The sequence below is a fragment of the Phocoena phocoena genome, chromosome 15, assembly GCF_963924675.1.
Source record: "Phocoena phocoena chromosome 15, mPhoPho1.1, whole genome shotgun sequence".
Classification (NCBI taxonomy): domain Eukaryota; kingdom Metazoa; phylum Chordata; class Mammalia; order Artiodactyla; family Phocoenidae; genus Phocoena; species Phocoena phocoena.
The window spans coordinates 1,420,735-1,447,499 of record NC_089233.1 but is presented as its reverse complement, the minus strand read 5'-3'; the positions used below and the strand labels follow the sequence as shown (position 1 = coordinate 1,447,499).

Here is a 26,765-nt window from a genome sequence, read left to right as displayed (position 1 = left end):
AGGGGCTTAGAGAAGTGACCCGCAGCTGGGCCCGGATTTGGGCGACTCTGCCTGCAGTGCTCTTTGCAGTTGCCGACGGGACTCAGAGGTCTCCTGTAGGTCACCGGGCGCTCGGGATAAAGCTCTAGTGTCTTTGTGGGGTGTCTGCGCCGTGCGCCCGCATGCTCTTGGGCGCGTGCTTTGGCCCTGACTCCATGGAACATGGTGTGTCTTTCACGGTTCTCAGTTAGGAACCTGGCTGGAGCCCTGCGTGCCCTCTGGGAGCTGTGTGGCCGGAGGCACATCGTGCAGTAGGGTGACGGCCGTGCTGGCCTCGGAGCCCCTGCCGGCTCGCTGCGCAGTGAGCGGCCCCGCTGCCGCTGCCGAATGTTGCGATTCTCGGCATTTCCCCCCCCTTCTCTTTTCTACCCGTTCTTTTACTGGAGTCACGGAGGGTAGCACCAGGGAAAATTGGGCCCCTTTGAGGCAGCGTTAAATCCTGCCTGTGTTGGCAAGTTGCGTGGATTCCAGCTGAGACCTCAGAATTGTTGAGAGAAGGAAGCTGTTCGGCCTGTCACAGCCGTGAGCAGCTGTCTCGGCTCCCCAGCTTGGGAGACGGCACCCCGTCTCCCCGGTCGCCAGCCGGTCACACGGTTCTCATCCCCGGCCCCATCTCTGGGCGTCTCTCGGGTCCCTTGTTCTGGCCGGTCCTCCCTGCTGTCACACTGTGTAGAACCAGGCTTGTCTGCGGCTGCCTTCCTGCTCCTGTCTCCGCTCCTGCCTCTTCCAGCCCTTCTTCACGCCAGCATTCGGAAGGCTTGCTCTGAAACGAGGCTCTGCATGTGGACCTGCCTGTTGGCCCTCGTTTCCTAGTGTGGCTGACGAGGTGTCCCTTGACCTCACCCAGCCCCTGTCGGAGCTCTCGCCCGGTGCGCTGCTCAGTGCTTCGTGCGCTGTCCCCTTGGTGTCAGCGACCTGGCTCTGCACGCAAGCCACGCCATCACTTAGTGGCCGCAGGCAGTGCTGGATAACCGTGCACGTTCTGTAGGTAGCCTGGGGCTATCAGGCGGCTGTAGTCAGATGCAGCTAAGATGAGGCATCCAGGTTGGCTTTATTCCCTGGGTGACACCTTCAGGGACACGCAGGAGGCTGGCTGCCCTCTCCTTGCTGTGGCCTCTCCACGTGGCTGGAGTTCGCTGCTTCACGTGGCTGCTGGATCCCATAAGGAGAACCCTTAGGTGTGCAGGGCTCTTCGAGCCTGTGCCTGTGTCCCCCGTTGCCGGAGCCACGGCCCGAGTATGGCCCAGGGCTGGTGTGCCTGGCGAGGGAGGCCTCGCCTCTCTTCTTAGAGACCCCGTGCATCACCGGGTCTCGACTGAGCAACCCCTCCCCTCTGCACCGGGTCACCTCCCTCCGCTGTAAGCACCAGCCCGTCACCACGCTTGGACCAGCGCTGCTGGTCTGGGATCTTGCAGCCTGGTGTGGGTGCGGCCCCATCTCCTGGCCTGCTGGAGGCTGCAGCGCCCAGCCTTGCCCAGCCTGTGGTGAGCGCGGGGCGAGCTGGGAGCAGGAGGCGCCCTTTGCTGGGTCCCGTTACCTCCTGCGGCCTCGTGCTCTTGGCCGGCTGGGTCCCGTTAACAGCAATTTATGCTCCTAAATGTTTTTCTTGACAACAAAGGTGGAGCAAGGTGGTTGTAGAACTTTGTTCTTCATTTTATTTCACAAGGAATGCTCTTTACAAACTAGTAAAATACAGATAAAAAAGGAGAGAGTCAATTCCTCACAATCCCCCCTCTGAGAGGTAATCGCTGTTGGGAGATCCCTGTCTTGATTTCCATCGTCTGCATATGGACTTTAAAAGATGATTCTGTGCGTGTGTGTGTGTAGCCTTCCCTTTGGTGGACACTTCTAAAAACTTGGGTGGCACCCTTTGTAAAGGCCACCTGGTGGGCCATCCCGTGGGTGTGCTGTCCTCATCGCCCTAGTGCTGAGGTGTTCATGCTGTTTCTAGTTCTTACGGTTGTTGGCATAGCATAAACATTTGGGACCCATCTCTTTTCAAAGCAGATCGACAAACAGGACCATGTCTTTCTCCACCTAAGGCCCCCAGCTGCACATTATCACACTTGGGAGGAAACCCTGAGTCCTTCCTATGCCTCGGGGGGCCGCACGCCCTGGCGTCTGCTCCCCCCTCCCCTCGCCCCCTGGCTTACGGTCTGCCTTGACTTTTCAAGAGCTCCCCTCGTGTGTTTGGGCCTCAGGGACCCCCTGCTCGGAAGCTGCGCCTCGCTGGGCTGTTCTCCCACCCTGTCCACATTGCAGGAGACAGGTTCTTAGGGAATTTGCTTTGGAAACAGAATCCGGGAATGAGGACGAGCGCTCCTGTTCGCTTAGTCCGTTCCTCTCAAGGGTGGAGAAAGCGAAGTTCAGCAAGGCGCAGTAGCCCGCCCAGCCAGCCGCGGGCCCTCCTTGGGGACCTGTTGCTTTCCCAAGGTTCTGACACCTTTCTCTGGCAGGTTTGGAGAGCGTCTCACTGGTGAGGACTCCCGTCTCTGGGTGTCTGGCTCCCCACAGCCCTTTGTCCCTACGTGGTGTCCCTAGAGGCCAGCCGACTTGGTTTTCAATTCCCTGTTCTTTGCTCTGCGGTCTGCTGCCTCTGCTGAGTAGAAAGCCTTATAGGTCAGCTGCTGGGTCAACCTTGAAGGTCACGGCTGAGAGTGGGTGTCAGGAGCAGGGACCCAGCATCTCCGAGGGTGCAGGACGGGACTTGATTTCCCCTTTGGTTCATGCGCCCACGTCCACAGTCTATGGCCCAGGGTGGGACACACCTGCCTTTGCCTCCTTGTTTACCTTCCACCTGTGGCCCTGGGGTGCCACCTGCCCACCTCGGGGTTGCTTCACGTTCTGAGCTCACGTGGGCCTTTCCCGTGTCACCTTGGCTGTGTGAGCCGCACTTGCTTCCTCTTCGGCCAGTTCTGGCTCATCCCCCGCAGCCCTGTGGCAGCGGTTCTCGTGGGTAGCAGCTCTGCCCGAGGGTGCTCCGCGAGGGGCCCCTTTCTGTTGGAGGCCCTCGTCACAGGGCTTGATGATGGGCGTGGACTCTGGCGGAAGGCCCCTCCGCTCCCGCCAGGCCTGGTTCTGCTCGGTCCTGTCTCCTGGCTCAGCGGCTTTGCTGTCGCTTGTGGTGTGGACATGCCGTGTTGTGCCTCGGGCCGGCAGTGCCCTCTCTCCCGGAGGCCGGCCTGCTTGTGGTATCCTAAGCCCTCCGCTTGCCACCCCTTTTCTGAGCTCCTGGCTGAAGTTGTGTTGGGAGCTATCATCCAGCCTTCTTTTTCAGTGTTTAAAGCGTTCAAAAGATCAACTTTCCCAGAGTGAGGGAACAGGGAGAGAAAATTATGGCATTTGTTTGAAAGGTTCTGAGAGCTTTTTTTTAACTCAGACAGTTCAAAGAGCGCCTCTTGTTAATCAGAGGCATATTCTGGCATCCCTGGGGTGGTCATACTGGCTTAATTGGAACCCAGGCTGCTTTGAAGTCCTTTTAATCCTGCCTGAGCTGGGAGGAAGAGTTCGAAGGCAGCCACTGTAAATGTGAAATTTCTTCATTTAATTTACGTGTGTCTGGGGACCCATGTAATTCGTTCCCCTGAAGCAGTTCAGCTGAGTTGCTGCTCGTGGACGGCCAGGTCAGACCTGGACTTGACTGTGCTGGGGCGGGAGGCCAGTGCCGGTTCTCCAGGTGGCCGCTGCCGCCTGAGCCAGGGGACGGCTGGGTGGCTGGCGCTGCCGACCGCGGCCCGGACCTTGCTTGTGGCTGTGGCTGTCCTTATGGAGATGCCGCGGGCGAGGGAGCTGGTGGTTGTGTCGAAGTCCCTGAAGGGTGACTCGCGAGCCCGTTCTGACAGAGGCCAGTACGGTGTGGCCTCCTCGACCCCCTCTTCCGCAGAGGGATGCACAGCTCTCCAGCCACAGACCAGAGGCTGAACCGTCACGGGCTTGTCTTTATCATGTGTGTCAGCCTCACGAGCCACGGCCCTGTGTCTGCAGGTCCTAGCCCGGCCGCACAGGGTGTGCAGCGGCCTGGCCCGTACTGTCCTTCCCTCTTCAGGCTGGGGTGCCCAGCCAGGCTCTCGGTTCCTCCCTTTCCTCCCTTTCTCCCTCCCCGCGAGCGGTTTTATGGACTCTGGACTCTGACTGTCATTAAACAGGTGTGCTGTCTTCATTTTGTATTACCTGGAAATCCATAGGTACCACCTGTCAATGACAGATGATTGGTAAAGTTCTGGGTGGGGTCAGGGTGTTGGGCCTTGTCCTGGAGGGCTCCACCGCCAGCAGAGATGAGAGCCACCACAGGGGTCCCGTGGGCTTCCCAGGTGACTGCCGATGCCCTCCCGCTGCGGCTCTGCAGCTGTCCCCGTTTCGTAGTCCAGGGAGGAGGCGGAGCTGGGCTTGGCCTTGACCCGGGACCCCAGTGCAGTGGCTGCTCTCTTCGCGCTCTGATCCCTTCCTGTTAACCGGCACTTTTGGAGCCGTGCCTGCAGGTGTTCAGAATCTCCTCATGTCTGCCCTGGAATGAGGCTGGGGGAGATGAATGTTCTCATGATATGCCATGTATTTATACAGAAATCTATGGTAGCAGTAAGTGAATCAGAGGTGGGAATGTTAATTTATGTAAATCATCTTAGTGAGTTCATGCTGGTAGCTGGTAACCGCCACGTAGCTTTCTAATTGGACACAGATATAACTTTGGTTATGTGTTCTATAATATTGTCTGTAATCATAGTAGTATAATGCTCTTCCAAAGCAAGTCCTTTGTATGCGGTGTTTTCTTGACAGCCCCATGTGGTGGATACTATCATATTCATTTTCCTGAGGACGGAACCGAAGTTTGGAGAGGTCAATGATTGTCAGACGTCGCATAACTAGTGGTGGATGGAGTTAGGATCGGAGATGGTGACTGCTTGCTGCCGCCTCTTTGTGCTGCTGGTAGTTCGTGGAGTCTGCTTTTGGCACCCGTCACCCATCTACGTGTCGTGTCGGAAGGTGGAGAAGCAGCTCTTTGAAGAGCTGTGCACCTGATTGCCTCTCTGGATTGGCCAGAACCCCTCATTCTTTCTCTGAAATGTCCTGATGGATTTCCACAGCACAGCAGATGCTTGGGACGTAGGCTAAAAATTTGTTTTAAACATTTTGAAATGCATTATCCATTTCCATCACCATAAAGAGGATGTCTTTAAAGAGTAGATACAGCCCCCTCTGTACCCAGCCTCAGGTTAAGAACAATTCCTTTGAAAACTCGCAGACCTCCATCCCATCCCTCCTCCCGCCTCCCAAAACCAAGCCCCTGCATTTTGTGTTAATCGTGGCAGGATGCGCCACCAGTTGTAGCGCTTCCTCGCTCGGGCCGCCCCCCGGAGGTGGTGCTGGTCCGTCCGCGATGAGCCTGTTTCTCGGCCCGTTGCACACGTTATTGTAATCACATGATTGAATTAAATACTCTAGAGTCTGGTGAAAGATGTGTGAAGAAAGCAGGGTTTCTGTGAAAACAAAGTTGAATGCTTTGGAAAGTCTCAAAGGAAAGTTGCTAAAAAGAAGCTGTTGAATAAAGTGAATTGACTAAAAAAGATGAGGAGAAAAGCTGTAAACTTTAGGAAGATGGCAGGTGTCCATTTTAAAGAAACAAAGCTAAAATCATGGATTATGATTTGTGGTTTATGCAAAATATATAAGATGAAACTCAGTTTAGTGGACCCATATTTGGAGAAGTTTGCAGCTTATGGAATGATTGTATATTTGTAACAGTTTAAGTTAAAATGTTTGAGATGCGTATTGATTACCTACTTTAGCCAACTTTTGGGATCAATGACCAGTCTTGATTATTTCAGATAGGAAGCTTGTTATTAATATATTTTTGCCCCACTTATAATGCAAACTATTCTTATTGTTATACTAAGCCAAACAACATTTAGAAATTATATATGATTGTTTCATTGTAAGTGATTATAATTAGTTTTTAATGCCTTAATTCATCATGGAATGATTGTTTTCTTTTTAGAAAAATTTTATGTAGTATCTGATTCTGCAGTGTGAGTTTATAACACTAAGTTTTAAAAAGCTATTTTCCCGATAGGTATTTTATTTCCTTGGTATAAATATTAAAACCTTTTAGAAAGGTATGTAGTGATAAATCGCCTGTTCCACTTTTGTTCTCTCCAACAGGAAGCGGCTGGCATAGTGGGCTCATGTTCTGCTTCTCGTATTTTTATTTAGCAGTCCCATATTAATATAAAAAGATTCGTTGTCCTTTTCTCTTTATATTAAACAGATTCCATTGTATGGGTGGACTGTAGTTTATTTAACCAGTAATACTGAACTTCCGACCCAGTGGTCTGAGTTCAAACTCTGGTAGAATTTAGTTGGATAGTTATTGTTCTGGAAAGGTATCATGATTTTTCATTCATTCAGCTAATATTTATTGAAGGCCAGGCATTATTCGAGGTTCACAGCTGGTGAAAAAAGAGAATAAAATAAAAAACAGTACCTTGCTTTTATGGAGCTTGCATTCTAGTTGAAGCAGAAAGATGACAAGTGGGTAAACAGGTAAAATACGTAGTATCTAAGATGGTGATGTTTTCTATGAAGGAAGACAGTGCAGGGAAGAGTGAGACAGGGTTTGGGCTGAGGGTGGGAGAGGAAGTGTACGGTTTACAGGTTTAAATAGGGTGGTTGGGGCCGACCCAAAATGAGCTCGGTAACATTTGGGCAAAGACCCGAAGGAGTTGATGAGGGAGCGTGCCACGTAGGTCCCTAGGGGAGGAGTCTTCCAGAAGTGGGACATGCAAAGGCCCTGGGGTGGGAGTGTGACTCCAGTCCAGTGGGTCTGAGAGGCAGCTGTGGTCGGTCCACCTTAGGCCTCACAGGCTCCGGTGGGGACTTGGGCTTTTACTTAGCATTGGGGTGGGGATGCGCTGGAGAGTTTTGACAAAAGAGGCATGTGATCTAGCTTACATTTTGAAGTAACCATTGTGGTGGTTGTGTTGCAAGCAGCAGTTAAAGGGTGAGTACGAAACCAAGGGTGATTACGCTGCCGCGGGGCTGACTCGGGGGAGGTGGGGCCCTGGGTCACGCGGTGGCAGAGCTGGTACGAGTGGTTGGATTTGGGTGTGTTCTGAAGGTAGATCTGACAGGATCTGCTGTGGAGGAAGTGTCAGGGATTACAGGTTTGGCCTGGGTAACAGGCAAGATGGCGGTTCCACCTCCCGAGGAACAGGGTTGGCGGGGGAAGGTCAGGAGTGTGGTTGGGCTGGGCTGAGCCTGGAGGCTCCTCGGGCCGCAGGCGGTGTGGAGTGGGCAGGTGGGCACCCTTGGCCGTGGTCGAAGCCGGGGAGTCTCCCGACTGTGCGCCGGTGCTGCCGGCGCGGGGGCTGGGGAGTGAGGAGAAGAAGGTAGTAGCCTGGGCGTGGGGTCCAGAGGGTGCAGAGTACGGGCATGGGGTTAATCTCAGAGGCTGTGCCCACGGCCGTGGGGGGGGGGCAGAGGGGACCGGGTGGCCCTTGGAATCGGGAAGGCCCGTGGATGTGCAGTGACCTGGAGAAGCACACGCCTTTCGGTACCTCTCTTCCCGTCAGGCAGGCGGTGGGGCTGGTGGGCAGAGGGACCTTGTCTCACGTGGAAACCACCATTGGTCACAGGGGAGGGCTGTGACCTGATGAGGGTCCCCGGTGCTGGGTGCACCGTGTGGGCCTTCAGACGTGTGCCCGAGACGGCGTCTGTTACTGGCCACCTCTCCGCGGGGAAAGAGTGACTTGTTCTCTGTGCATCTGGGAGGTGGGCAGCTTTAGAAGATGTACGATGGCCACTGTCCACCATGCAGCCAGGGTGTCGTGGACTGGCCCCAGGCTCGGGTGCTGAGAGGGACTGATGCCCTTTTTGTCCCCTGAAGGTTGGGTGCTTGTGGCCTCAGGACCAGTTAGTGGTCACAGCCTTCCTTTCTCTGCAGCGTCTGATGCCAGCTCGCGGCCGCAGGATTGGGTGCTGCTCCTCCCGGCCCTGGGGTGCGGACCGGGCTTTGCCAGTCGTTGGTGACGTGAATCCTTCCCGACCTCCCCACATGACCGTGTCACGTTTTCATAAAACCCTGGCTTAACAGCACATTCTGTGCCTCTGTGACTTTTCAGTCGTGAACGCTTACTCTCCGTTTGGGCTTTAGCACCAAGTTTCGCTGTGTAATGTTTCCTACTTGCAGTTCTTCATAGTTTCTGCAGAGACAAACCTGCGAGGGAGCCCACCCTCTGGGCTGTGGCCCTTTGCCCTGTGGGCTTCTCTTGTGGAAAATAGCACCCTCAAAGAGAGCTTGAGGTTTCTCGCTTGTTAATTAGTTTTGTGGTTGTTGCTGTTTGATTCATCTTAGAAATTGGAATCCTCTGGATCTCATGTCTTTCGGACCCATTGAAATGGCACTTTGAGCTTCAGCAAGAGATCTGGCATCTGCTGTTAGGAGCCTCAAAATAGCTGCCGCTGGGGCTGGAATGCCTCTGCCTCGAAAATAGACCACTGGGCTCAACTCCCTAGGCCTCCTGTTTTGCTCGCAGCTGAGTTTGAGTCAAAATTCAGCTGCAGGTTGAACAAAGCCTTTTCCTCCTCTGAAGCCCACCAGTTAGGGTTAAAAGGCTTTGCAGCTGAAGCCAGAGTTTTAACAGCAGATGTCACAGCTTGGGCTGCAGTTGGGACCGTCACTCTCCTGTCGGCTCTGAGTTGGAGGATCCTGAGGCCCTCTGAAGGCCTGCCACTGTTGGTGAAGGGTGGGGTGGATGGGTCTTCCTGGCGGATGAGCCTCTGCCGATTTGGGCTGTGGCGATACCTGGCCCGACTCCTGCTGGATACAGGCGTGTAGCTAATCCCCAGAGCGCACTCGGGAAACGTCTCCGAGTAGGTCTAGCTGCACAGCAGGTCAGGAGGTTCTGAAAAATGAACCCTCTTCCTCACAGTTGGAGGTGCTCTGGCCTCTGGCCTTTGATTTGATGTGTGGTGAAGGCTGCAGTTGTTTAATAATCCTTCATGATTCATCAGCCCTTCAAGGACTTCCCTCCGTCCGCACTTGGAGCTCGTGACGGGTGGGTGGTAGTGGGGCCGCGGCTCGCTGTTTCCACGGAACGAGGTCCCGATTCCTGACTCCCAGGGCTTCTCAGGTTCGCCCGTCTGCCTGTGTCCCCAGCGCCCTGGGCTCGTGCTGTGCTGAGCGTTCACTGGAGGAGTCCTGTCTTCTCTCAGCCCCCCTGCTTCTCCGGTGGCCTTTCCGCATAGGGAGCGTGCTGTGTGTGCTTCCCCAGTTTGCATCCGTGCGTAGGCGAGTAGTGCGTAAATTCTCGTCAGTGCACATGAAGGTAGAGATCCCTTTGATCGCCACCGCCGGTCTCAGCCCTGACTGGAGGTATCAATCTGGGGTGAATCTTCCTAGGTTATGTTCTGTAAGTATACACACACATGGGTGCCTTTCTCTAGAAATAAGTGTAGGTGCGGTTTTGTACCTGAGCTCTTTCCCTGAGTGCCTCTGGGGGCTGCCCGACTCGCGGGCTCCTCCAGGACGGGGAGAGTGTGCTTCTGGAGGAGGGGGTCTGGGCGCTCGTCCTGTGTGCAGTGCTGGCCAGGTGGTCACTAGGCTCTGAGCAAATGAATGCCCTCCCCATGGCCCAGAAATCAGTGTTGCCCGTCCTGCCCATCCCCCTCCTGCCCGCCCCCCATCCCCTGCTCCTGCCCATCCCCCTCCTGCCCGCCCCCCGTCCCCTGCTCCTGCCCTTCCCGCTCCTGCCCGCCCCTCATCCCCTGCTCCTACCCTCCCCGCTCCTGCCCTCCCCCCATCCCCTGCTCCTGCCCTCCCCCCTCCTGCCCGCCCCCATCCCCTGCTCCTGCCCATCCCCCTCCTGCCCGCCCCCCGTCCCCTGCTCCTGCCCTTCCTGCTCCTGCCCGCCCCTCATCCCCTGCGCCTACCCTCCCCGCTCCTGCCCTCCCCCCATCCCCTGCTCCTGCCCATCCCCCTCCTGCCCGCCCCCCATCCCCTGCTCCTGCCCATCCCCCATCCCCCCGCTCCTGCCCTCCCCGCTCCTGCCCAGTGTGTGGTCCTTGCGGAGCATGCTGTTCCTCTTCCTTCCTGTGCTCAGCTGTCAGCCTCGCAGAGCTTGGAGAGCGAGGGTGGAGGGATGCACAAGCAGTTACAATACACCGCATGCGTCTGCCTCATTCTCCGCCTGGGTCAGGGCTCAGGGGCAAGAGGCCTGGGCCTCGGGAATGGCGTGCAGCCCCTCAGCCCCCATGCGCCGTGTAGAACCAGCCGTCCACACCTGGCCGGCGGGAACAGTGACGGAGCCAGAGCAGGTGCGCTGGTCCTGGGCGTCCTGACGGGCTGTCCCTGCGGCCGCTGGGCCATGGTGGTTGGGGGCTCTTTGGAACAACCCACGAAGATGCCTTGTGAGCGTGATGTGCGGGCTCAGCTGACAGCTGGCCACCAGTTCTGTGGCTCCTGGCTTCCACAGCTGGAGAAGTTCTCACAACAAAATTATAGACTCTTTTTGAAAAAAGGAACAAAATACCAGGAATCCCACAACCGGAATGTGACTCTGCCTGTTCCTAAACATCTTCTTCCAGTTCTTACCTCCCCAGGGATGTTTTTACTCGAACTGCCCTTAATCTGGTTTCTGGTTTTGCTTTGTTCAGTGTCCGTATACACTTGTTATTGTTGGACTGTTCCTCACGTCACTTACACTTACTGTCTCGATGGCGTCGTGCATATGGCACAGTTCCTACACCTAGTCTGCAGTTGTTGGACACGACAGCACAGAGTCAGGGACACGGCCTCAGCCTGGCGGTCTGGGTGTGGGTTACTCTAGGCTCTCCTGTGCCCCCGCGTCCCCCGCTGTAGAATCGGGGTGCTGGCAGTGCCGACCTCCTAAGGCTGTTGAAAGGGTGATGGTGTAGCGTCCGTAGGTGCTGAGAATTCCTGTCTCAGAACGTGCAGTGATTCTCCCGTGTTACAGTTCCGCCTCAGAAACAAACTTCCGTGACCGCGGGAACTTGCAGTTCCCCCTGCAGTTGTGTGATGGAGCAGCCCTGTTCATAGCAGCCTTGCTGTTGTGTTTTCATTAGTTACTTCTGGTTTTTGTATCGTATTTTGTGTTGTATTATTATAATTATTTTGAAGGAGATGGTTGATGATATATCAAATTGGCAAAACGTCTGGTACCCTTTTCTTACATAGTAACCACAGCAGTCACTTGATTTCAACTGTTAGTTTCCAGTGTTCTTGCAATGGCATTTGTAGGTAAATTACTTTGCTTTGTCTTCTGGGATTCCTCTTTTAGATTTGGACCAAGTTCTGAAACAATATTTGTCTATCAAATTGACAGAGAGCCTCAGGGAATGTTGTCTTTGTCAGGTGTGTGGCAGATGGTTTTCTGGGTGGCCCAGAAGTTTTTGGTGTCTTGCCTTGCAGCGTTATGCGATTGTTCTGCTGTGCGGATTTCTCCGTCTCTGCAAATGCTCAGTGGTTGTAAGTTGTGCACAGTAATCACTTGTTGGGGGGCCTTCGAGAGGGCGGAGGAGTGAGACGCGGAGACCGCCTTCCTCCCCACAGATACATCAGAGCTACATCTACACATGGAACAGCTCCTACAGAACACCTACTGAACGCTGGCAGAAGACCTCAGACCTCCCCAAAGGCAAGAAACTCCCCACGTACCTGGGTAGGGCAAAAGAAAAAGGAAAAACAGAGACAGAAGAACCTGCACCAGCGGGAGGGAGCTGTGAAGGAGGAAAAGTTTCCACACACTAGGAAGCCCCTTCGTGGGCGGAGATGGGGGTGAGCCGGGGGGAAGCTTCGGAGCCGCGGAGGAGAGCGCAGCTACAGGGGTGCGGAGGGCAAAGCGGAGAGATTCCCGCACAGAGGATCGGTGCCAACCGGCACTCACCGGCCTGAGAGGCTTGTCGGCTCACCCACCTGGGCGGGTGGGGGCTGGGAGCTGAGGCTTGGGCTGCAGAGGTCAGATCCCAGGGAGAGGACTGGGGTCGGCTACGTTAACACAGCCTGAAGGGGGCTAGTGAGCCACAGCTAGCCGGGAGGGAGTTCGGGGAAAAGTCTGGACCTGCCTAAGAGGCAAGAGACCATTGTTTCATGGTGCGCGAGGAGAGGGGGTTCAGAGCACTGCCTAAACGAGCTCCAGAGACGGGCGCGAGCCGTGGCTATCAGCGCGGACCCCAGAGACGGGCATGAGATGCTAAGGCTGCTGCTGCCGCCACCAAGAAGCCTGTGTGCAAGCACAGGTCACTATCCACACCTCCCCTCCCGGGAGCCTGTGCGGCCCACCACTGCCAGGGACCCATGATCCAGGGACAACTCCCCTGAGAGAACGCACGGCGCACCTCAGGCTGTTGCAGTGTCACGCCGGCCTCTACCGCCGCAGGCTCGCCCCGCACTCCATACCCCTCCCTCCCTCTGGCCTGAGTGAGCCAGAGCCCCCAAAGCAGCTGCTCCTTTAACCCCGTCCTGTCTGAGCGAAAAACAGACGCCCTCAGGCAACCTACACGCAGAGGCGAGTCCAAATCCAAAGCTGAACCCCAGAAGCTGTGTGAACAAAGAAGAGAAAGGGAAGTTTCTTCCAGCAGCCTTGGGAGCAGCGGATTAAATCTCCACAATCAATTTGGTGTACCCTGCATCTCTGGAATACCTGAATAGACAATGAATCATCCCCAAAGTGAGGCGGTGGACTTTGGGAGCAACTGTAGACTTGGGGTTTGCTTTCTGCATCTAATTTGTTTCCGGTTTTCTGTTTATCTTAGTTTAGTATTTAGAGCTTATTATCATTGGTAGATTTCTTTATTGATTTGGTTGCTCTCTTTTTTTATGTATATATAATTTTTCCTTTTTTTCTGTTTGTGAGTGTCTATGTGTATGCTTCTTTGTGTGACTTTGTATAGCTTTGCTTTTGCCATTTGTCCTAGGGTTCTGTCTGTCCGTTTTTTTTTTTTTTAGTATAGTTTTTAGCGCTTGTTTTCATTGGTGGATTTGTTTTTTGGTTTGGTTGCTCTCTTTCTTTTTTTTAATTACTTCTTAATTTTAAATTTTTAATACTTTTTTTTACTTACATAACTTTATTGTATTATTTTTTTTTCTTTCTTTCTTTCCTCCCTTCCTTCCTTCCTCCCTCCCTCCCTCCCTCCCTCCCTTCCTTTCCTCTCTCTTCTTCTGAGGCGTGTGGCTGACAGGGTCTTGGTGCTCCAGCCGGTTGTCAGGCTTGAGCATCTGAGGTGGGAGAGCCGAGTTCAGGACGTTGGTCGACCAGAGACCTCCCGGCCCCACGTAATACCAAACAGTGAAAGCTCTCCCAGAGATCTTCATCTCAACGCTAAGACCCAGCTCCACTCAACAACCAGCAAGCTACAGTGCTGGACACCCCATGCCAAACAACTAGCGAGAGAGGAACACAACTCCACCCATTAGCAGAGAGGCAGCCTAAAATCATAAGTTCACAGACACCCCAAAACACACCACCGGACGTGGTCCTGCCCACCAGAAAGACAGGATCCAGCCTCATCCACCAGAACACAGGCACTAGTCACCTCCACCAGGAAGCCTACACAACCCACTGAACCAACCTTACCCACTGGGAGAAGATGCCAAAAACAACGGGAACTACGAACCTGCAGCCTGTGAAAAGGAGACCCCAAACACAGTAAGTTACGCAAAATGAGAAGACAGAGAAATACACAGCAGATGAAGGAGCAAGGGAAAATCCCACTGGACCAAACAAATGAAGAGGAAATAGGCAGTCTACCTGAAAAAGAATTCAGAGTAATGATAGTAAAGATGATCCAAAATCTTGAAATAGAATGGAGAAAATACAAGAAATGTTTAACAAGGACCTAGAAGAACTAAAGAGCAAACACACAATAAATGAAATTAAAAATTCCCTAGAAGGAATCAATAGCAGAATAACTGAGGCAGAAGAACGGATAAGTGACCTGGAAGATAAAATAGTGGAAATAACTACTGAAGAGCAGAATAAAGAAAAAAGAATGAAAAGAACTGAGGACAGTCTCAGAGACCTCTGGGACAACATTAAACGCACCAACATTTGAATTATAGGGGTCCCAGAAGAACAAGAGAAAAAGAAAGGGACTGAGAAAATATTGGAAGAGATTATAGTTGAAAACTTCCCTAATATGGGAAAGGAAATAGTCAATCAAGTCCAGGAAGCACAGAGAGTCCCATACAGGATAAATCCAAGGAGAAACACGCCAAGACACATACTAATCAAACTATCAAAAATTAAATACAAAGAAAACATATTAAAAGCAGCAACGGAAAAGCAACAAATAACACACAAGGGAATCCCCATAAGGTTAACAGCTGATCTTTCAGCAGAAACTCTGCAAGCCAGAAGGGATTGGCAGGACATATTTAAAGTGATGAAAGGGAAAAACCTACAACCAAGATTACTCTACCCAGCAAGGATCTCATTCAGATTTGACGGAGAAATTAAAATAAAACCTTTACAGATAAGCAAAAGCTAAGAGAATTCAGCACGACCAAACCAGCTTTACAACAAATGCTAAAGGAACTTCTCTAGACAAGAAACACAAGAGAAGGAGAAGATCTACAATGACAAACCCAAAACAGTCAAGAAAGTGGTAATAGGAACATACATATCGATAACTACCTTAAATGTAAATGGATTAAATGCTGCAACCAAAAGACATAGACTAGCTGAATGGATACAAAAACAAGACCCATATATATGCTGTCTACTTCATACCTAGGGACACATACAGACTGAAAGTGAGGGGATGGAAAAAGATATTCCATGCAAATGGAAATCAAAAGAAAGCTGGAGTAGCAATTCTCATATCAGACAAAATAGACTTTAAAGACTATTACAAGAGACAAAGAAGGATACTGCATAATGATCAAGGGATCAATCCAAGAAGAAGATATAACAGTTGTAAATATTTATGCACCCCGCATAGGAGCACCTCAATACATAAGGCAAATGCTAACAGCCGTAAAAGGGGAAATCAACAGTAACACAGTCATAGTAGGGGAATTTAACACCCCACTTTCACCAATGAACCACTTGCACCAAAATGTAAATAAATAAGGAAACACAAGCTTTAAATGTTACATTAAACAAGATGGACTTAATTGATATTTATAGGACATTCCATCCAAAAACAACAGAATACACTTTCTTCTCAAGTGCTCATGGAGCATTCTCCAGGATAGATCATATCTTGAGTCACAAATCAAGCCTTGGTAAATTTAAGAAAATTGAAATCATATCAAGTATCTTTTCTGACCACAATGCTGTGAGACTAGATATCAATTACAGGAAAATATCTGTAAAAAATACAAACACATGGAGGCTAAACAATACAGTACTAAATAACCAAGAGATCACTGAAGAAATTGAAGAGGAAATCAAAAAAACCTGGAAACAAATGGCAATGAAAACACGATGGCCCAAAACCTATGGGATGTAGCAAAAGCAGTTCTAAGAGGGAAGTTTATAGCTATACAATCCTACCTCAGGAAACAAGAAAAATCTCAAAGAACCAACCTAACCTTACATCTAAAGCAATTAGAGAAAGAAGAACAAAACAACCCCAAAGTTAGCAGAAGGAAAGCAATCATAAAGATCAGAGCAGAAATAAATGAAAAAGAAACGAAGGAAACAGTAGCAAAGATCAATAAAACTACAAGCTGGTTCTTTGAGAAGATAAAATTGATAAACCATTAGCCAGACTCATCAAGAAAAAGAGGGAGGAGACTCAATAGAGTTAGAAATGAAAAAGGAGAAGTAACAACTGACACGGCAGAAATGCAAAGGATCACGAGAGATTACTATAAGCAACTCTACGCCAATAAAACGGACAACCTGGAAGAAATGGACAAATTCTTAGAAAAGCACAACCTTCCGAGACTGAACCACAAAGAAATAGAAAATATAAACACACCAATCGCAAGCACTGAAACTGAAACTGTGATTAAAAATCTTCCAACAAACAAAAGCCCAGGAGCAGATGGCTTCGCAGGCGAATTCTATCAAACATTCAGAGAAGAGCTAACACCCATCCTTCTCAAACTCTTCCAAAATATAGCAGAGGGAGGAACACTGCCAAACTCATTCTACGAGGCCACCATCACCCTGATACCAAAACCAGCGGCCATGGCTCACGGGCCCAGCTGCTCTGCGGCACGTGGGATCTTCCCGGACCAGGGCACGAACCCGCGTCCCCTGCATCGGCGGGCGGACTCTCAGCCACTGCGCCCTCAGGGAAGCCTGTGGGGCTACTTTGTACCTCAGGGCAGGACTCTTGTTTCTAAACTGCTGCCACGTGCTCCGGACTCTGCCAGTTGCTCCCCCGCTTCCAGGAAGGCTTCTGCCTGGAGGGTATCGCTGCCCCTCGGCTAGTGAGGGGCCCCGCAGAGTGTGTGGCCGTCTGTCTGACAGATGCTTCTCCACGGGCTCTTCCTGCTCTTTCAGGTCTGAGCAGACTTGGCCCAGCCTGGAAGGGGAGTGAGGAGGAGGCCGGTCGTCGTCATGCTCCCCCAGTCACCCTCTGGGCACCCGTCTGCCTGTCCCACATGGCGTTGGCTGGTCCTGGGCCCATGGGGACTGGGGGCCTTGCAAAAGTAGACATGCAAGTTGCTTCATTGACTAACATAGAAAAATAGAAAACAACTTAAATCTCTTTAACAGTGTTTCAGAAAAAATATCTCTTGGCTTAAAAGGGTTTACTTGTTTTGCTTACTTATTTTCCTATTAGTATCTTTAACTCCCTGAGGTTGGAAAACATTAGGAAGCTCTGAAAAGAATGGGGAATTGGCATTCAAGGCTGGTTCAACCTCTCCCCCTCCTAGGTTTTAGTTTCTCAAGGTCTTCTACTGGTAAACATCTTTTCAATGTAAGTATTTTCTAATCACAAAGTTGGCTTGTGTTCAGGGCAGAGTTAGGGTAGAAATCTCGGCACTGTGCCTAGCGGTTCTCACACGTTGAGGCCACGTCCTCGCAAAATGTCTAAGAAAGGGTTTTTCTTCTGGTGGCCAGGGAAGGGCCTCCATGAGGTGGTCTGAAAGGGAGAGATCGTGGAATTACCTTGGGAGGAATGTTGATGCCAGAACCCCTGTGTGTGACGAGTGGGGCCATGGGCCCCCTCTCTGCAGGGGCTGCGCCGGGCTGTCAGGACGTACCACCGACAAGCGGACGTCTTTGGGCTAACGTTCTAGCGATGGCAGACACCGAGAGACCCCAGACTGATAGCAGGGGTGGTGGTGCTGTGCAGCGAGGGTCGTGATGGGGTGGGGAGAGGGTTGGGGGCTTCTTGGAGGAAGTGACATCTTTCCTGAGACCTCTCTTTTGAGACCGAGCTAGGCTCGGGGAGACTGAGGGAAGAGCTTTGCAGGCCCAGGGTTAACGATCGCAGAGTTTCGGGGAGCAGGCGGACTGCCGTGTTCAGGCGGCAGAGGAAAGTCCGGTGGGAGGTGAGGAGGCCCCAGGGGCCCTGCGGTGCAGAGTCTGTGGGCCCTGGACTCGAGGCTCGGTTTCAGCAGGTTTCTGTGAGTGGTCCTTGGGTACGACGTGACTGCAGGTGCCGACTTCAGCAGGAGGGGTGAGGAGGCCAGAGAGTGCTCTTGGAAACTGGGCAGTGCGCTGGCTCTGGGGGCCGGGAGGAGGGCCTGTGGGTACCGAGCCGTGGCCCCTGCGTAGCCCTGGGCTCTGGCTCCGGCCCTTGCGCTCACCTCCTCTCGGCCGCTGCACACCAGCGAGCCGTCTAGTCTGCGTGCCCCATGCAGGTGTCGGGACTGTTTGCACTCCGCTGGGAGTTCCATTCTGTCTCTCAAAGACATTTTACAAATAAAATCAGCCATTTAAAAAAATTGAAGTATAGTTAATTTACAATGTTGTTAGTTCCAGGTGTACAGCAGTGATTCAGTTAAATACATCTATTCTTTTTCAGATTCTTTTCCAGTATAGGCTATTGCAAGATATTGACTATAGTTGCCTGTGCTGTACAGTAGGTCCTTGTTGTTTATCTATTTCATACACAGTAGTGTGTATATGTTGATCTCAAATTTCAAATTTATCCCCCCCTCCCCACTTTGGTAACCATGAGTTTGTTTTCTATGTCTATGGGTCTATTTGTGTTTTGTAAATAAGTTCATTTGTATCCGTTTTTTAGATTCCACATGTAAGTGATATCACATGATATATGTCTTTCCCTGTGTGGCTTAACTTCACTCAGTATGACAGTCTCTAGGTCTATCCATGTTGCTGCAAATGGCATTATTTCATTCTTTTTTTATGGCTGAGTAGTATTCCAGTGTGTGTGTGTGTGTGTGTGTGTGTGTGTGTGTGTGTGTGCGTGCGCACATCTTCTTTATCCACATCTGCTGATGGACACTTAGGTTGCTTCCATGTTTTGGCTCTTGTAAATAGTGCTTCAGTGACCATTGAGATGCACGTATCTTTTTGAATTAGAGTTTTCTCCTGTCCCTCTCCCAGGGGTGGGATTGCAGGATCATATGGTTGTTCCATTTTTACTTTTTTGAGGAACCTCCATACTGTTCTCCATAGTGGCTGTACCAATTTATACTCCCACCAGCAGTGTGTGGGGGGGTTCCCTTTCCTCCGCACCCTCTCCAGCATGTCCTATTTGTCGACGTTTTGATGATGGCCATTCTGACCTGGTGACCTGGTACCTCATTGTAGCGTTGATTTGTATTTCTCTAGTAATTGGCGACGTTGAGCATGTTTTCGTGTCCCTGTTGGCCACCTGTATGTCAAAGCCATTCTTGGTGTGTGTTCTCCTGAGCCGTGGTGCTGAGCTAGAGGAGGGGGTTCAGACTGAGGCTTAGTGCTGCTGAGTGTGGGTGGCCTATGAACCAGCCCTCAGTGTCTTTGAGTCTCAGTTTCCCCATTTGCAAAATGGAAACAGTAGACAGCAGGGCTGCTCTGAGCATTAACTGAGATCGTTAAGCTGGAATGCTTCTGAAAATTACGAGGCACTGGGCATGTGTGTATCTGTGTGGTTGTTACGTTGCTGCTGTTCTCATACCTGGATTTTGAAGCGGAAGGGAGGAAAGGCAACTGGAATGCACTGGGCACCTCCTCTGCTTGCTGCCTGGTAGGTGCTTTTAAACCTCGCTTCAAATCCTCTGCATGGTGACATTGTTATGTATCGACCCTATTTTTACAGGTGAAGTAAAATCAGGGCTTATAAAAGTAGTGTCCCCAGTGTTACGTGGCTAGCGGCTGGCTGTGGTGTGAGCCCAGCTGGCGGTGAGAGCACAGCTCCACAGCCCGCTGCTCCGGGGGCGGTGCACAGGCCCTAATTCGCCCCAGGCCTGTGAACCGCCAGTGGGTGGCGTGGCTTTGGGCTGCCTTCTCGTGTCAGCCAGTCCCCCTTCAGGGCACAACCAGCACTGACATGTGTTCTTGATCCCCCCAGGACCCCAGAGGACCTGTCCAGGTTCATCGTGGAGCTGCAGCAGCGCGAGCTCACCCTCAAGGACAGGAACAGCTCCATCACCAGCAGGTAGGCCTGGCGGCCCATGGTTTTGTGGCGACATGTCCGCTTCGGAAAGCAGGGTGCCGGTGAGTGTGCCCTGGCTGAGGAGTGGCTGTGCTTCACCATCCCTGCCTCGGCCTGAGCGAGCCGGAGCTGGGGCAGCGGGTGTACTGTCATCTGGACGCTGTGGCAGATCAGCCCTGGAGCCCTGGGCTGGCTTCCAGGGCATGGGGTCTGGGAGGAAGACGTGCGCCCCACCAGGAGCATTTGCGTCTTTGTGGAGGCGTGGGCTCTGAGTGGCCCCATGAACGTGTGGAGACCTGGAACCTGGGTTGAAGTGTCTGAGTGTTTGTACGTGTGTGGACTTGTGTCCTCGGGAAGGGTCCCACGTAGCAGCACAGCCAGGCCATTCGTGTCCACGCCCGGGCAGGCAGCTCTGACTCCCTCCAGGGCCTGAGGAACTGGTTCCATACCAGTTCTGCCTCTGACACCTGCTGGGTGCCCCAGGAGTCAGTTCAGCTCCGCCACTCACTCCCAGGTCAGCCACACCCCACAGGTGAGGGCTTGGTCCCACAAGGCGCGCCTGCCTCGGGGTTCCCAGGCTACCCGCACTCCATCTGACTGCAAATTCAGGGTCCCCCCAGCCCCTCTCTGCCGGTTTGCTAGAATGATCGACAGAACTCAGGGAAGCACTTTATTTAGGATTACTGGTTTATTACAAAGGGTGCAGCTGGGATCAGCCGGCTGGGAAGAGATGCATGAGGCGTGTGTGTGGGGTGGGGGCAGAGCTGCTGTGTCCTCTCCAGGTGTGCTGCCCTCCCAGCTCCTCCTTGTGTCCAGTGACTCGGAAGCCGCATTGTTCAGCAGTGTCTATGGAGTTTCCTGCTTGATTAAGTAGGAAACTTAATGGGCAATCATGGCCATTGGTGATTCACTTGGTCTCTATCGCCGCTCCCCTCCCTGGAGGCGGGGCGGGGGTGGAACTGAAAGCTCCAACTTCTCTTCTGCTGGTTGGTTCCTCTGGCTTCTCCCCCGCCCTTCCTGCCCAGGGCTCTGGCTGAAGGGGCTTGTTCACAAAAGGCACTCACCTCGTTCAGGAGGGTTTGTGGAGCTCTGTGCCGCGTAGGGCACCAAACCAAATGCTTGTTCCTCACCGAGCCGCGCTTGGACTGTTGCAGGGCTGTCCGCCTCTGTCCCCTGGGGCCCAGGCTGGTTTCTCTCGTGCTTTCAGGGTGGCTGACCAGGTTCTGGGTGTCGCATAAGAGGCGGAAAGAGAGGTCTCCTTCTTGGGTCTCCTTTTTGGAACAAGGAAACCTGTCTGAGGACCCCCACTGGCGGCAGACTCCCCCCACCCCAGTCACTCTCACTGGCCCAGATGGGGTTGAAAGTCTGCCCCAGACCAGGTATCTGTGGAGGATGGTGTTAAACTAGTCAGTTCCCACGTGATTCACTTGAGGGTGGAAAGCTGAGTGAGGTCAGCCCCTCTAGTGGGTGAAGGGCTTGGGGGCAGGCTGAGAGGACGGTGACCACAGAGGGACCCCGGGTGCCCTGCACTGGCTGGCTAGCTGGTTGGGGGTGGAAGTCAGCCTGCTCTCTGCGAACATCCTCCGCGGCCTCACCCCCGTGCAGTTGGCGTTTCAATAATTAATAACCGAAGGAAGGCTTTCTTATTTGGGGGGCTGATGTCTCTTTGAAAATTGGCTTTTAGAAGCATCTGGTTATGTTGGACATAATCACATCAATTTAGCTTAAAAACCTCAAATGAGGACTTCCCTGGTGGCGCAGTGGTTGAGAGTCCGCCTGCCAATTCAGGGGACATGGGTTCGAGCCCTGGTCCAGGAAGATCCCACATGCCGTGGAACAACTGAGCCCGTGTGCCGCAGCTGCTGAGCCTGTGCTCTAGAGCCCATGAGCCACAACTACTGAGCCCGCGTGCCACAACTACTGAGCCCGCGTGCCACAACTACTGAGCCCGCATGCCACAACTACTGAAGCCCACTCGCCTAGAGCCTGTGCTCCTCAGCAAGAGAAGCCACTGCAACGAGAAACCTGCACACCGCAACGAAGAGTAGCCCCCGCTTGCCGCAACTAGAGAAATCCTGCATGCAGCAACGAAGACCCAATACAGCCAAAAAAAAAAAAAGTTAATTTTTTAAAAAGTTAAAAAAAAATCCTCAAATGATAAAGACTGCCTTTTGCTTTCAAAGCTACTGTCAGATGAAACAGGCATTAAAAGTGATTTGAAATTAAAGTGTTTGACATTTTTCCAGGCGATCCTCTTTATTTTACTTTGAATTTGAAAAAGAATGAACTATTAGAGGAATGGAAACTTGTCTGCATTTTTCTCCCGCCAAACTGAGAGGTACTTTCTAAAATGACCTGCTTTGAGCAGCAGCAGGAAATCCAGCTTCGTGAATGTAGCTCTCATCCGCAGCTCCGGCAGTGCTTTCGACTGTGGTCACACATATAGATTCAGCCGTCCCGTCTCTTCTTTGGGATTGGTTCAGGAATGGACTCTCCGCCTCCGGGAGCAGTCCTTTGTGGTGGCTGGTAGGTCTGCGTGACTCCTGCCAACTTGTCCACCTCTCAGGACCCTTGGGCTCCCTCTGAGAGCCGATGCAGTCACCCAGGAGCAACTGAGTCTCGGGCATCCCGAGAAAGAGCTGTGTGCCTCACCTCTTCTGCAGGATGGGCCCCGGGAGGTGAGGTGAGGTGTGACAGCGCGGGGCACAGGACCTAGGCACGGCTGCCTGCCCGCCGGGTGGAGGTGCTCTCGGTCCCACCCTCATTCAGCAGACCGGTCCTGACCGCGCGGCCACCCAAGGGGCGCTTCCGTGTGCTGGCGTCGTGCCCAGTGCGTACGTGCGTCTTCCCCTTCATCTCAGGGAGGTCCCGCGGGAGATCTCCCTCCTCCCGGTGGTGGAGCGGATCAGAGAAGCCCGGGAATGTTCTTAAGGCCTCAGCCGATAAGGGGCCGTCGGGTTCCTGCCCCATCTGTTCATGGTAGAGTCCCGTGCAGGCCCTGTGAGGAGGTGGCAGGGAGCTGGGCTCCAGTGCCCTTGAGGCCCTCGCCGAGCAGAACGGGGAGAGGACATGTGCGCCGCACCATTCGTGCTCGCAGGGGTCTGGGCAGCTGCTGCTCTCACAGCAGCAGGCCGACGGGGCTGTGATGGGGGCGGTCCGTGCGGAGGCCAGGAAACCTCGTGAGGCGGGAACAGCTGATTTCACTTCCTCACGTCTTTAAAGGCAGTTGGGCAGAAATTCAGGTTAGGCGGGAAGAGGCACCTTGGCAAGAGGGTGAAAGCCTGGGGTCTGGCCAGCACGCAGGCAGGCGGGGGTCCGGTCGGAGGGTTCGGAGGGCTGTTTGGGGTGGGGGGCGAGATGGCAGGAGGTGCCTGGCGTTCAGCAGCGCTCAGGAGACCCCAGGTGGCGTGCAGGTGGTGGTGGGGCCAGAGGTCTCGCGGGGTTCTGGTTGGCACCTTGTAAAGCGTGTCCTTCAGGGAGAGTTAATAGTTGTGTGCCTCTCTGTTAGCGGGCTGTCCTGGACCGCCAGGCCAGCCTCTCTGTGCTTTCCGTTTCATGGCCGACCTCGGACAGCTCCAGGGCGCCACTGGTCACTGAGATGAATGGGTGTGTCAGTGCCTTTGGACAGGAGTTTAGTTACAGCCCAGGGCACCTTGCCTTTCTTTTGTGGCCGCCGCAGCACTGGTTTTGGCGCTTGAACGCTGATCCTGTTTCCTTGGAGGTGTGCTGAGGACACGCGAGTATTCAGGGTTTGTGAGCGGCTCTAGGTGTGTCCCTGTCAGTGTTCTCCATGCAGAGCTCCCCTGACACTACTATGCGGCCGCCTGTGCCCTAGCGGGTCCCAAGAGCATCCTGGCGTCTTCGGGACCCAGCACCTCACTCCATAGCCCTGGCGTTTGCAGAGCCAGGGGCGCTGCGGGCCGGGGTGGACGGGAGGCTGTGTCTCTTTGTGGCTCAGAACCTTGTGGACGACCTCGAAGGACAGGGGAGCAGGGAAGCTTGTGGGGGACACGTGGGGCTGTGATGCCTGCATTTCTCTGCCTTGGTGGAGAGTGGGGGATGGAGTGGAGCGGGGGCTCCTGGGGCCCAGTTCTCACCTGTGCACACCGCGTGCTGGAGATGGTGAGAGGGGTGAAGCTGGCTGAGCCGTTGTCGGTACCCGGTTCTCACCTGTGCACACCGCGTGGTGGAGATGCTGAGAGTGGTGAAGCTGGCTGAGCCGTTGTCGGTACCCGGTTCTCACCTGTGCACACCGCGTGGTGGAGATGCTGAGAGTGGTGAAGCTGGCTGAGCCGTTGTTGGTACCTGGTTCTCACCTGTGCACACCGCGTGGTGGAGATGCTGAGAGTGGTGAAGCTGGCTGAGCCGTTGTCGGTACCCGGTTCTCACCTGTGCACACCGCGTGGTGGAGATGCTGAGAGTGGTGAAGCTGGCTGAGCCGTTGTCGGTACCCGGTTCTCACCTGTGCACACCGCGTGGTGGAGATGGTAAGAGTGGTGAAGCTGGCTGAGCCGTTGTCGGTACCCGGTTCTCACCTGTGCACACCGCGTGGTGGAGATGCTGAGAGTGGTGAAGCTGGCTGAGCCGTTGTCGGTACCCGGTTCTCACCTGTGCACACCGCGTGGTGGAGATGCTGAGAGTGGTGAAGCTGGCTGAGCCTCTGTCGGTACCCGGTTCTCACCTGTGCACACCGCGTGGTGGAGATGCTGAGAGTGGTGAAGCTGGCTGAGCCTCTGTCGGTACCCGGTTCTCACCTGTGCACACCGCGTGGTGGAGATGCTGAGAGTGGTGAAGCTGGCTGAGCCTCTGTCGGTACCCGGTTCTCACCTGTGCACACCGCGTGGTGGAGATGCTGAGAGTGGTGAAGCTGGCTGAGCCGTTGTCAGTACCCGGTTCCATCTCACCTGAATGCTGCGCGATGGTGCTGCTGTCCTCTGTTGCAGCAGTCGAGCCCTGTGTTGAACAGCTAGGAAGCCACAGAAACAGGGTTTGAATCCTGGTCTGTGCGTCCTAGGAGCTCCACACGGTTTATTTGGGGCTGGAGCCCCGGTCCCTGAGCGGTCCCTGAGAGGTACTGCGTGTGGCTGCAGAGAACCCTTGGTCATGCGTGTCTCTGCTCCATTGGAGACGTGCGTCATGGGCCGGCAGGTGTGAGCCTCAGGCCGCATCCTTGATGCGGATTTAGAACCTGCTGTAGAAGCGAGCGAGGAGAAGCCGTGCAGACGTCGTGGTTCTGCCTGCCGCGCTCCGTGCGCTCCTGCCGAGCCCGGCTCTTCGCAGCTGATGATCCCTCTGTACACTCAGCTTCAAAGGCTGCCTGATCACCCCCGAAGCACACCAGCTCTGGGCTGCTCTAATGACTGAAGCTTTTTGTTTGTTTGTTTGATAAATTTGTTTATTTATTTTTGGCTACGTTGGGTCTTTGTTGCTGCGTGCGGGCTTTCTCTAGTTGCGGTGAGCAGGGGCTACTCTTCCTTGCGGTGCGCGGGCTTCTCATTGCAGTGGCTTCTCTTGTTGCGGAGCACGGGCTCTAGGCCTGCAGGCTTCAGTAGTTGTGGCTCACGGGCTCAGTAGTTGTGGCTCACGGGCTCTAGAGCGCAGGCTCAGCAGTTGGGGCGCTCGGGCTTAGTTGCTCCGCGGCATGTGGGATCTTCCTGGACCAGGGCTTGAACCCATGTCCCCTGCACTGGCAGGCAGATTCTTAACTACTGCGCCACCAGGGAAGCCCTGCAGTTTGTTTCGAAGCTCAGGTCTTTCCTCCTCTGGGCTCTGCATGTCTCAGAAGAGCCCTTGGCCTCAAGCTGTCAGTGTGTGAGGAGCCCTGCAGCGCCTGGAGCCCTGGTCTTGCCTTAGAACTCTGGCCGGTCCTGGACGCCCCTGGGAGCCTCCTGGTGCCTTGGCCTGGGCCACTGACCGGGGAGCCGGCCGGCCCCCTCCACATGGCGCTGCCCTCCTCATGCTGGGGGCTCTGGGCAGCGTTGGGAGGAGATGATTGTTGTTTAGTGAAGGGGGCTTGAGAATGAACGGATGGAGTACCATCTGCCTCGGGAGGTGGAGCCCTTGGCTACTGTGTTTTCCTGGCATCTGCCAGGTTGATGGGTTTCTCTGCGCCTCCCAGGGATGCTTCAGATCAGCATGACAGTCATGATTCTTAATGTGGCTCTTTTCTCACTTTGTGCAAACCATTTAGTCTGTCGTTTCGAACCTCGGAATACGATTAGGCCTTGTTACCTTTGTCACCTGTGTGTGTGTGAGTTATGGTAGACTCAGGCTGTCCAGAGGCCAGCCAGGCCAGCGACGGGAGCAGAAGATTCCTGATGACCAGCGCGTGGGCGGGAGAACCTGCTCCCTGTGCATCTGTCTGGATTTCGTGCTGTGTCTGACCCGGGCCGGGGAGGGTCTGCAAGCTCTCGCCGGTCTAAACGCAGGCTTCCTGCGGTCCAGTCTTGCCCCACCACGGAGTAGCTCTGTGTCGCCGTGTCCCCATCTTCTCTGCCTCACCTGTGAAGGTGATGGCGATAGGTCGTAGGATTGCCGTGTGAGTCGCCACAGAACCTCGGTAAAGCGCTGGGAGTGTGCCTGGTGCAGTGAGCCAGTGTTGGCTGGGGGTTATGGCCATGGCTGTCACTGTCCTCTTGTTTGAGGTGCCTGGGAAAGTGTGACTTCCGGCGTAGCGCAGGGCAGGGCAGTGGTGAGCTTTCCGGCGGGCTCATTAGGAGTGAGAAGGTGTGTCTTTGGGGGTGGGAAGGGGTTGAAGGTGTGGGCACACCTGAAAGATGGGGATGCGGGGTTTGCTGTGGATCACACGTGGCAGGTAAGACAAAAAGACAAGAGTGAGGTCTTTGGTGAGAGCGTGTGAATGGTGGATTTGCCTCTTATGTTGCTGGAGAACTTAGCAGAAGAGCAGGTGAAGGCAGAGGGAACCGGGAATTCAGTTTTGGACGCGTGGTGATGGCACTAAGAGGCCTGGTCGACAAGCACCTGAAGGCTGGAGAGGCTGGTTGGCTGTGGAGGCTGCGGTTGGCTTAGCCATCTAGACTAGGGGCGCGCGTGTGGATGCGACTCCGCCCACGGCCTACCGCCGGCCAGGCAGGCGGGAGCGCCATAGAGCAGCGCCGAAGTCCTCCTCCCCCTGGACCGAGGGATAGTGGGGCAGCTGGGTGAGAGCTGGCTCAGGCCCACTGGCGCCCTCGCCTGCGGCGCTCCTC

At 53.8% G+C, this 26,765-nt stretch overlaps 1 protein-coding gene across 1 annotated transcript in view; it reads left to right on the top strand.

Moving 5' to 3' along the window:
* Positions 1-26,765, top strand: part of MAD1L1 (mitotic arrest deficient 1 like 1) — a 311,511-nt gene that overhangs the window by 49,687 nt on the left and 235,059 nt on the right. The window contains exon 9 of the mRNA XM_065892363.1: positions 19,474-19,560. Within this exon, the coding sequence (XP_065748435.1) occupies positions 19,474-19,560 (87 nt within the window). The remainder of the gene's footprint in view (positions 1-19,473; positions 19,561-26,765) is intronic.